This window comes from Pseudoliparis swirei, chromosome 6, assembly GCF_029220125.1.
Source record: "Pseudoliparis swirei isolate HS2019 ecotype Mariana Trench chromosome 6, NWPU_hadal_v1, whole genome shotgun sequence".
Lineage (NCBI taxonomy): Eukaryota > Metazoa > Chordata > Actinopteri > Perciformes > Liparidae > Pseudoliparis > Pseudoliparis swirei.
The window spans coordinates 3,292,773-3,305,059 of record NC_079393.1 but is presented as its reverse complement, the minus strand read 5'-3'; the positions used below and the strand labels follow the sequence as shown (position 1 = coordinate 3,305,059).

At 45.6% G+C, this 12,287-nt stretch overlaps 1 protein-coding gene across 1 annotated transcript in view; it reads right to left on the bottom strand.

Moving 5' to 3' along the window:
• Positions 1–12,287, bottom strand: part of dgkzb (diacylglycerol kinase, zeta b) — a 31,505-nt gene that overhangs the window by 17,127 nt on the left and 2,091 nt on the right. The window contains exons 2-7 of the mRNA XM_056416277.1: positions 3,333–3,426; positions 2,891–2,986; positions 2,400–2,477; positions 2,235–2,291; positions 1,810–1,878; positions 1,248–1,319 (exon numbers count right to left, since the gene is read on the bottom strand). Coding sequence (XP_056272252.1) covers positions 1,248–1,319; positions 1,810–1,878; positions 2,235–2,291; positions 2,400–2,477; positions 2,891–2,986; positions 3,333–3,426 — 466 coding nt within the window. The remainder of the gene's footprint in view (positions 1–1,247; positions 1,320–1,809; positions 1,879–2,234; positions 2,292–2,399; positions 2,478–2,890; positions 2,987–3,332; positions 3,427–12,287) is intronic.

Here is a 12,287-nt window from a genome sequence, read left to right as displayed (position 1 = left end):
CACCTTATTGTGACACTGACACAGACAGGAAGTCACCTTATTGTGACACTGAAACAGACAGGAAGTCACCTTATTGTGACACTGAAACAGACAGGAAGTCACCTTATTGTGACACTGACACAGACAGGAAGTCACCTTATTGTGACACTGACAGACAGGAAGTCACCTTATTGTGACACTGACACACAGACAGGAAGTCACCTTATTGTGACACTGACACAGACAGGAAGTCACCTTATTGTGACACTGACACAGACAGGAAGTCACCTTATTGTGACACTGACACAGGAAGTCACCTTATTGTGACACTGACACAGACAGGAAGTCACCTTATTGTGACACTGACACAGACAGGAAGTCACCTTATTGTGACACTGACACACTAACAGGAAGTCACCTTATTGTGACACTGACACACAGACAGGAAGTCACCTTATTGTGACACTGACACAGACAGGAAGTCACCTTATTGTGACACTGACACACAGACAGGAAGTCACCTTATTGTGACACTGACACAGACAGGAAGTCACCTTATTGTGACACTGACACAGACAGGAAGTCACCTTATTGTGACACTGACACACAGACAGGAAGTCACCTTATTGTGACACTGACACAGACAGGAAGTCACCTTATTGTGACACTGACAGACAGGAAGTCACCTTATTGTGACACTGACACAGACAGGAAGTCACCTTATTGTGATACTGACACACAGACAGGAAGTCACCTTATTGTGACACTGACATACAGACAGGAAGTCACCTTATTGTGACACTGACACAGACAGGAAGTCACCTTATTGTGATACTGACATAGACAGGAAGTCACCTTATTGTGACACTGACACAGACAGGAAGTCACCTTATTGTGACACTGACAGACAGGAAGTCACCTTATTGTGACACTGACACAGACAGGAAGTTAACAATGTAAATATGTTGGTAATAAAGTGAATGCATTAGTAATTCATATGAATGTAATTATTAATAATGTTAACAAATTAGTAATAATGTTTGCATAGTAGTACTAATATGGGATGTATTTGTACTGTAGTACTGTTAGTACCAGTACTGTAGTTCTGCTGGTACTTGTACTGTAGTTCTGCTGGTACTTGTACTGTAGTACTGCTAGTACCAGTACTGTAGTACTTGTTGACGGAGGCTTTCCCCAGTGTCAGTTGATTGGATCTTGGTCTCTCTGACCGGCGCCGTGTGAAGCTGCTCTGGTTCTGTGTGACTTACCGCCTGTTTGCACCAGGAGCAGCTGATGGCAACAATCTCTTTGCTGTGGAAAGAAAACTTCTGTTGGAATCCCTGTTGGTGACAAAAGAGAAGTGGGTTAGCGGTTAGCGGTTAGCTGCTCTGCATATCATACATATAGACAGGGTTCTTACACATTTTGACCGATGGATTTTCAGGACTTTTCCATGACTTTAAACCAGATGTCCATGACCAAACGGAAATCTTGGTAAAAACATAAAAAATTTAGAAAATGTTGCGTATTGAGAGTGTACGCCGGCTTACATTTTGAGCGTCTTTCTTTAAAAAAATATATTAATTATTTCAAACTCGGCCTAAATCGACATGTGATTATAACAAATTTCCACGACTTTTCCAAAACTTTTATGATTTATGTTTTTTCCATGACTTTTCCAGGCCTGGAAATGACCATTTTTAAATTACATGACTTTTCCAGGTTTTCCATGACCGTACAAACCCTATATAGAGCGTTGAGTGGCTGGTTAGCGGTTAGCTGCTCTGCATATCATACATTCAGAGCTTTCAGTGGCCGGCTGAGGCTCACCTTCCCACACTGGCGACACTTCCCAGTCTGACGTCTGCGGTGGACCCAGTGATGTCGCACCACGTTGGACTGAAACACAACCAGCGGTTCATTAGAGTTTCACATGAAAACGCTTCTGATCAGCTGATGTCCGCCGTCACACGGCGACGAGCCTCAGTCCTCACGATGTCCATGACACTATTCGGTGTGGCGATGCGAAGCCACGCTGCAACAAGCCACACTGCTCTCCTCCGGGCTTCATCATAGTCCTCATAATTACACACTATCGTTAGGCTGAGCTTGTGATTCCAACAGGTTTCTAAATTATCAATGAATGATTTAGTTTCAAGCTTCATAATCACTGTGAGATGTTTCTACTGTTGTGGAAATCATGATTGTGATTTCCACCCTGCAGCGGGGTCAGTGTGAGCGACCTCTGGACTGACCTCTCGGACCGCCCGACCTCCAGGTTCTCTGAACGACGGCTTGCACCTGAAATTAATCTGAACACAGACGACACGAGTGAGCGGAGACCGGAGCAACATATGATGAAGACGAGGAGGAAGAGGAAATGGAGGAAGAGGAAGAAAAGGAGGAGGAGGAGGACTCACCTTCTCCAGCTGCTGCATGCACAGCGTGTGCACTGAGATCTTACAGCCGGCACACTTCTTCCTCACCACAGACTTTTGCTGCAGAACATAAGGACATCAGGACATAAGGACGTAAGGACATAAGGACATAAGGATATCAGGACACAAGGACAACAGGAAAAAAGAACATCAAGACATACGGACATCAGAACATGAGGACATAAAAAGCACCAGTATATTCTAAGTACCAGTATGTTCTCTGGTATGTTCTCTAGTATGTTCGAAGTACCAGTGTGTTCTCCAGTATGTTCTCCAGTATATTCTAAGTACCAGTATGTTCTCTACTATGTTCTCTAGTATATTCTAAGTACCAGTATGTTCTCCAGTATGTTCTCCAGTATGTTCTAAGTGCCGGTATGTAAAGTGGAAGATCCTGGTCTTGAGGTCTAACCCCTCTCAGTGGTTCATTACATGCAGTATCGTATGTGGCCACAGAGGGCGCCGGGCCTCACCAGGGACTTGGCGATGCAGTACTGCTCTCCCACGTAACAGAAGTCTCCAGAGCCGCTGGTCTCAAACCAGATGTGGTCCCCGAACTGGGCGTTGTCCTGGCAACAGATTCATACGAGTCAAATGTAGAAATATAATACAAACAGTTCCACATCTATTTAAACTTCCTGTTTGATTTGAATATCAGACACTGTCAACTCATTTATAAACGTAGATGTGAATTTTCTTTGACGCTCAGAAGTTTATTGAAGGAGAATCCAGAATGCCATAATTAATGAAATGTTCTGAAGCATGAACTCATAAACACGTCTGTCTCCTGTGAACCGTGTTCAGAATATTTGTTTGTTTTGATATGTTGTTTGTGTTTTTTGTGTTCTTATGTTGTTTGGGTTGTTTGAATGAGTTGAAGCTGGATGCTGATTGGCCGGTTCAGCCGTGACTCACGCTCCAGTCCACGGTGCTGTTGGGCTCCGGCGGCGGGCCGGCCGGCCCGAGCGTCGCCGCGGCAGCCTCCGGACCCGACTTGGCGACGGCCTTCCTGAAACCACAAGAGGACACAAGACCTTTTGAAGAGTTAACATGAACCCATAAGGATTAATGTTCCAGAGGAATTATTATTCATTTAAAAACAGGTTTTATGTTGGAATATAATGTCAAAAATTAAATGTACACGTTATATTTAGTACTAAGCAGCACAGGTACACAGTCCTGCCACACACACACACACACACCTGTTCTTCTACCTTTGAGAGGACACTGACATGAACCTAAACCAGGTCTGAACCCTTAGACGAGAGAGGACTAGCCAAAAAGTACTCATTTCTAAAAGTGTCCTCACAAGGTACAAGATTCTAACTGGTCCTCACAACAACAGTTGTGTAGGTACACACACACACACACAGACAAATCCATTGAACACGAATCTCCAAATACACGCCCAGAGTTCCCTTTCCGTTTAGAAGGCTTTTGTTAATTCATGGTTCGGTCATCAGTGAGTATCTAACCTGATGTATTTTTGGTAATGTACAAAAATACATGTTTACATTTATAAAACATGTCTAATATCATAACAATTACTTCTTTCAGTCAATTGGGAAGAAACTTGTGACATTTTGTGAATCTTGTTGTTTGTTTCCAAATAAATAAACAAATCGTGTTGGTGAGTTTTCTCCATCAGTAAAGAGAGAAACATCCTGCTGTCATTGTATCATGTTAGAATCTGTGAATCTGGACTTTTTATTTACTTTCAGTAACATCTGATCCGAACAAGCCGACATTTAGTAAGAATACAAGTGTTTTTACTCTAGAACGATACTCTAGTACCATACTCTAGTACCATACTCGAGAATGATACTCTCGTACCATACTCTAGAACCGTACACTAGAACCATACCCTAGAACCATACTCTCATACCGTACTCTAGTACAATACTCGAGAATGATACTCTCGTACCATACTCTAGAACCGTACACTAGAACCATACTCTCATACCGTACTCTCGTACCATACTCTAGAACCGTACACTAGAACCATACTCTCATACCGTACTCTAGTACCATACTCGAGAATGATATTCTCGTACCATACTCTAGAACCGTACACTAGAACCATACTCTCATACCGTACTCTCGTACCATACTCTAGAACCGTACCCTAGAACCATACTCTCATACCGTACTCTCGTACCATACTCTAGAACCGTACACTAGAACCATACTCTAGAATGATACTCTAGTACCATACTCTAGTACCATACTCAGAATGATACCCGAGATTCATACTCTAGAACCGTACACTAGTACCATACTCTAGTACCATACCCTAGATTCATACTCTAGAACCGTACACTAGTACCATACTCTAGTACCATACCCTAGAATGATACTCTTGTACCATACTCTACTACCAGACTCTCGTACCAGACTCTAGAACAGGGATTCCCAAAGTGTGTTAATATTAAACATTCTCAGGGCTCTCAAGTGTCACGCATTGAGCGTGAGACTCACGCATTTCGGTCTTAACTCCCGCACTCCCGCCACACATCGTATTTCTCACGCTGAAAAAAACTCTTGGCCATTCAATGTTTGAATGCAGGGGTGCTCAATACGTCCGCAGAGCTCCGACGCCGGTCTGCGCGCATCGGGACGGAGCATAGAAAAAGTCACTCGCAACGCCCCCCCCCCCCCAACTCGCAAGGTGTGGGGGATTGAAATGCGTGAACCCGGTCGGGATGTAGAAGGGGGTGCGTGGCCTAAAAAGTTTGGGAACCGCTGCTCTAGAACGATACTCTCGTTCCATACTCTACTACCAGACTCTCGTACCATACTCTAGTACCATACTTTAGTACCATACTCTACTACCAGACTCTACTACCAGACTCTAGTACCATACTCTAGTACCAGACTCTACTACCAGACTCTACTACTAGACTCTACTACCATACTCTAGAATGATCCTTGATTGATGCGCGAGAAGGAGGTTGACACATTTCCATGAAACCTGAATCTATGTTGTTATCAGTGGAATAAATCTGGACCCGTGTTGCGGGTCTACATACAGCAGGAAGCTGCTCCAGCTCTCCAGGTGGGAGTTTCCCAGCGGCCCGAGGGCCCCGGGGCCCCGGTAGAGGACCGGGGGGTTGAGGTAGTGGACTGAACTCCTACGGCTGGGCAGTGGGGGGCCTCTTCCTGGCCAGGGGCTCCCAGCCTTGGAGATAGTGGAGATCCTCCTCCTCTTCCTCTGGCTGGAGGCCCGGTGGCGGCTGAACGGAGCGGCATCTCCTGAAAACACCTGAGACGAGTTCCTCCTCAGGCAGCGAGGGGCCCGGATGAGGGGCCGCGACGCCGGGGGGGGCTGAGAAGTTCCTCTCTTCACCTCTAGGTTTGAGGAGGAGGCGGGGTTGGAGGAGAAGTGTGACCAGGAGGCGTCCTCCTCTTCCTCCACCAGCTGCTCCACCTCGGACGGGGGGCTGGCTTCTGATTGGCCGTCGTTGGCGGTGGAGTAATCGCTGCTGTCGTCGTCTCCGTCCAAGTGGAGGCCGCTGGAGCGTGAAAACATCCTTTCGTGGTTGGCTCCGCCCCTCACCTCCACCTGCTGCTCTCCTGCCGGTAGCTCCTCCTCCTCCTCCTCCTCCTCCTCCACTTCCACCTGGATGAGGCTGGCGAGCAGCATGGACGGGCCGAGCAGGTGGGTGTCGATGGTCCGCAGCTTCCCCACCTTCCTCCTGCACACGGCGAACCTGGGGTTGAGGCTGGGGGTGGTGGTGCTGGAGCGCCGGCGAACGCGTCCCGCCCACCTGTTCTGCCGGGCCGTCTTTGCCGAGCGCCCCTCCCTTGCACACGGCGGCGCCCCCTGCAGCTGGACGCTGGGGCGCCGCCGCTGGCTCAGCGTGGAGGAGGGCAGCCCAGCGTTGGACCGGCGCCGGGCCTTGCTGGTCGGGATGGCCACGCTGGGCCGCCGCTGATGGACGGACTTGACCTCCGCAGCCGCCGGCAGAGCGGCTTCCTTCTTCTTAAAGTGACGGCGGAAAAAGGTGTCCATGTTGGACAGAGAGACGAGAACGATGTCGGAATGCTCCTCGCTGGCTGTTGGGCGCAAAGAGTCGTTAGCTTGAATGCTAAGATGTTATATCAAGAAAACTACAGGAAGTGTAGTTCTTCCAGGAAGTACTTTCACTGAGCAGAGCCTGAACGCATCATGAGAACATAATTTACCTTCCGCTAGTACTCATTTTCACTGAGCAGAGCCTGAACACATCATCATGTAACATAATTTACCTTCAGCTAGTACTCATGTTCACTGAGCAGAGCCTGAACGCATCATGAGAACGTCATCATTTACCTTCCGCTAGTGCTAACACTAAACAGAGCCTGAACACATCATCAGTGTAACGGTGAAACAGATCACACATTAGTGCTAACGGTAAACAGATCACACATTAGTGCTAACGGTAAACAGATCACACATTAGTGCTAACGGTAAACAGATCACACATTAGTGCTAACGGTAAACAGATCACACATTAGTGCTAATGGTAAACAGATCACACATTAGTGCTAACAAATAGTTGTTAGATTTTAGTGAAGTCATCAGCCTTTGTGTTTAAGTTGAAATCATTATATGGCAAACATACCAAAAATAACATCCTTTTTTTGGTGATTCATTGCAGCAACATATGGAATTTTTAAGCCTTTAACAAATATGAATCATACTTGAACTGTTTCATCATGAAGCGCCACGAGAATCATTCAGAAGAACTGATATGCAAATTAAAGATGTGCATAAAACACCTTTGATGTCAACAAAGCTGTGAGAATACAGAGAGGAGCTCTGGTCACATCGGATACATTATCAAATATCACACAGACACACATATATATACACACACACACAGACAGACACACATATATATATATATGTGTTTATATATACACACACACATGCGCGCACACACACATATCTATAAACAAACATACACTGACACACATATACAGTATATACACACCCGGGCATACACACACACAAAGGCACAGACACACACACATTTATAATAAAACCAGAAGAACAGAAAACTATCAGAGAGCTTTGATACAACCTGAAGTCTCGGTCCGTTGAGGAAGAGGAGGAGGAGAAGGAAGAGGGACACTAAGATGCTGTTTAACTCTTGACTCAATCTGACCTCAGATCAGCCTCGTGAGCCTCTCTGCTGGCCGGGACCACCGAGCTGATCTGACCCAGGACCAACTGATCCAGGAGCAGCTTCTCCTCTACATGGGGGTGGGGTACATCCCATAATACCCTCTCATTAACACTTCAAGGCTGCTGCTGAATTATGGATCCGGATCAACAACAGATCAGACGAGCCGCCGGACACCAGACTAATGAGCTCTATGGAGCGTCATGGCAACCAGACCCATGAGGGTCTGTGAGGACCAGAGCCCCTCAGTGTCCGGACCCATGAGGGTCTGTGAGGACCAGAGACCCTCAGTGTCCGGACCCATGAGGGTCTGTGAGAACCAGAGCCCCTCAGGGTCCGGACCCATGAGGGTCTGTGAGGACCAGAGACCCTCAGTGTCCGGACCCATGAGGGTCTGTGAGAACCAGAGCCCCTCAGGGTCCGGACCCATGAGGGTCTGTGAGGACCAGAGCCCCTCAGGGTCCGGACCAATGAGGGTCTGTGAGGACCAGAGCCCCTCAGGGTCCAGATTGTTGAGGATCTCTGTGAGGACTAGAGGCCCCTCAGGGTCCGGACCCATGAGGGTCTGTGAGGACCAGAGCCCCTCAGGGTCCAGATCGTTGAGGATCTCTGTGAGGACTAGAGGCCCCTCAGGGTCCGGACCCATGAGGGTCTGTGAGGACCAGAGCCCCTTCAGGGTCCGGACCAATGAGGGTCTGTGAGAACCAGAGCCCCTCAGGGTCCAGATCGATGAGGATCTCTGTGAGGACTAGAGGCCCCTCAGGGTCCGGACCCATGAGGGTCTGTGAGGACCAGAGCCCTTCAGGGTCCGGACCAATGAGGGTCTGTGAGAACCAGAGCCCCTCAGGGTCCAGATCGATGAGGCTCTCTGTGAGGACTAGAGGCCCCTCAGGGTCCAGACACATGAGGGTCTGTAGGGACCAGAGCCCCTCAGGGTCCGGACCCATGAGGGTCTGTGAGAACCAGAGCCCCTCAGGGTCCAGATCGATGAGGATCTCTGTGAGGACTAGAGGCCCCTCAGGGTCCAGACGCATGAGGGTCTGTAGGGATCAGAGCCCCTCAGGGTCCAGATCGATGAGGTTCTGTGAGGACCAGAGCCCCTCAGGGTCTAGATCCATGAGGTTCTGTGAGGACCAGAGCCCCTCAGGGTCTAGATCCATGAGGTTCTGTGAGGACCAGAGCCCCTCAGGGTCTAGATCCATGAGGGTTTTTAAGGACCAGGAAAGCAAAACCGATGATTGATTTATTGATCCCTTTAAGCTGATCAATGATTAAATTATACAAACAATCTGAGTCTCAGCTTAAAGTTAATTAAACTTTATTCATATAATAAGATGATGACGATGATGGGGCCTCTAGACGAGACCAGGAGGATCTAGGATCTGGGAAACCGGGTCTTGGAGGGGTTAATCTGGTCCTGCTGCTGATCCTGGACCAGGTGAGATATGAGCAGAACTGATCAGTCGGTGGAGATCAATGTGATCAATACATCCATCAATAGTACAACAGTACTACGAGTACGTATATAAATACAATAGTACAACAGTTCTACTGATACTACGAGTACGTATATAAATACAATAGTACAACAGTTCTACGAGTACACATACATACTGCAGCTCGTCCTCTCTGCTGCCCTCTGCTGCTCACAGACGGTACTGAGATTCATTTCAGGATGTTTCTTGACCTTTGACCTTTGGCCCGACTTCCTTCCTGAACGCTCCCACCTTTTTTTCATCACACTCTACTTCTCCTTCTTCTTCCCCTCTTTTCTCCTCTTTTGTTCATGATCTTTGGCCCTCCACACAGATCTTCCTCCTCCTATTATTGTTCCTCCTCCTCCTGGACCAGACTATTTATAGAAACAGGCCAAGTTAGGGACAAAGATAGCCCAGGAAATGGGTCTGTGTAATCTCTGGAGAGACACACACACACACTTCATAATCAGCTTCTCACAACATTATTAACTCAACTACACGAACCACGACACTGAGAAAGTGGACCAGGACAACAACAACAAATAATTAAAGCTGCGAGCAGCTATGAACGGTTCCTCGCTGTCGATATCCTCGGGCGGGACTTCTATCAAGCATGACGTTTTGGGGCAGATTGGCGCTGTGACTACGTGAAATATACTGCATCATGTGTCTCTACGTGAAGTCTAGACCACGTCATGTAAACTACATGTAAAAAAAATTCTAGAAATAAGCCCTGGCTGGGACGTGAACCCAGGCCTCTGGGTCACAAAGCCAACGCTTATCATGTTGAGCCACCGACTATAAAGATAACACAGTTTAAGTGGAATACATTATGGTTTAAACTTGTCATTTTTTTTAGTGGGTGTTTCTATGCCAAACTGTAATGTTTCTTCATGTCAATGTGTTCAGGCCTTGACTGGCATCATGCATGATTATGTTTGGAAGGATTTGATGAGGTTAAGCAATAGTTTATAACATTACAAATTATACAACGTTGGAGAATATTGGGGTACACATAACGCCAAGTAAAGCCAGGCGAAAAGTATTTTTCTCTCCTCTGTGTTCATCTTTAAGGTCTTCAGATCATCCTTGAACAAGTTTGGTTTCGATTCCTACAAGTGTTGTGGGAAAAATCCGTAAATGTATAACGGCAAAAAATGACAAATTCAAGCAAAAAATGGCAAAAAACATTTAAAAAGCCCTTTGGCAAATTATTGTAGCGCCCCCTATTGTTGAAATCCCAAAGGATTATGTGTGCATGTTACAGGATGCACTGTGCACATATTCACCACCATGTTCATATTCACCATCATGTTCATATTCACCACCATGTTCATATTCACCACCATGTTCATATTCACCATCATGTTCATATTCACCACCATGTTCATATTCACCACCATGTTCATATTCACCACCATGTTCATATTCACCATCATGTTCATATTCACTCATTCACCACCATGTTCACATTCACCACCATGTTCATATTCACTAATTCACCAACATGTTCATATTCACCACCATGTTCATATTCACCACCATGTTCATATTCACCATCATGTTCATATTCACTCATTCACCACCATGTTCATATTCACCATCATGTTCATATTCACTCATTCACCACCATGTTCACATTCACCACCATGTTCATATTCACATTCACTAATTCACCACCATGTTCACATTCACCACCATGTTCACATTCACCATCATGTTCATATTCACCACCATGTTCATATTCACTCATTCACCACCATGTTCATATTCTCCACCATGTGCACATTCACTCATTCACCACCATGTTCATATTCACCACCATGTTCATATTCACTCATTCACCATCATGTTCATATTCACTCATTCACCACCATGTTCATATTCACCACCATGTTCATATTCACTCATTCACCACCATGTTCATATTCACCATCATGTTCATATTCACTCATTCACCACCATGTTCATATTCACCACCATGTTCATATTCACTCATTCACCACCATGTTCATATTCACCATCATGTTCATATTCACCATCATGTTCATATTCACTCATTCACCACCATGTTCATATTCACCACCATGTTCATATTCACCACCATGTTCATATTCACTCATTCACCATCATGTTCATATTCACCATCATGTTCATATTCACTCATTCAACACCATGTTCATATTCACCACCATGTTCATATTCACCACCATGTTCATATTCACTCATTCACCACCATGTTCACATTCACCACCATGTTCATATTCACCACCATGTTCATATTCACCATCATGTTCATATTCACCACCATGTTCATATTCACTCATTCACCACCATGTTCATATTCACCACCATGTTCATATTCACTCATTCACCACCATGTTCATATTCACTCATTCACCACCATGTTCATATTCACCACCATGTTCATATTCACCACCATGTTCATATTCACTCATTCACCACCATGTTCATATTCACCACCATGTTCATATTCACTCATTCACCACCATGTTCATATTCACCACCATGTTCATATTCACCATCATGTTCATATTCACTCATTCACCACCATGTTCATATTCACCACCATGTTCATATTCACTCATTCACCACCATGTTCATATTCACCACCATGTTCATATTCACTCATTCACCACCATGTTCATATTCTCCACCATTCATATTCACTCATTCACCACCATGTTCATATTCACTCATTCACCACCATGTTCATATTCACTCATGTTCATATTCACCACCATGTTCATATTCACCACCATGTTCATATTCACTCATTCACCATCATGTTCATATTCACTCATTCACCACCATGTTCATATTCACCACCATGTTCATATTCACTCATTCACCACCATGTTCATATTCACCACCATGTTCATATTCACCATCATGTTCATATTCACCACCATGTTCATATTCACTCATTCACCACCATGTTCATATTCACCACCATGTTCATATTCACCACCATGTTCATATTCACTCATTCACCACCATGTTCACATTCACCACCATGTTCATATTCACCACCATGTTCATATTCACCATCATGTTCATATTCACTCATTCACCACCATGTTCATATTCACCACCATGTTCATATTCACCATCATGTTCATATTCACTCATTCACCACCATGTTCATATTCACCACCATGTTCATATTCACTCATTCACCACCATGTTCATATTCACCACCA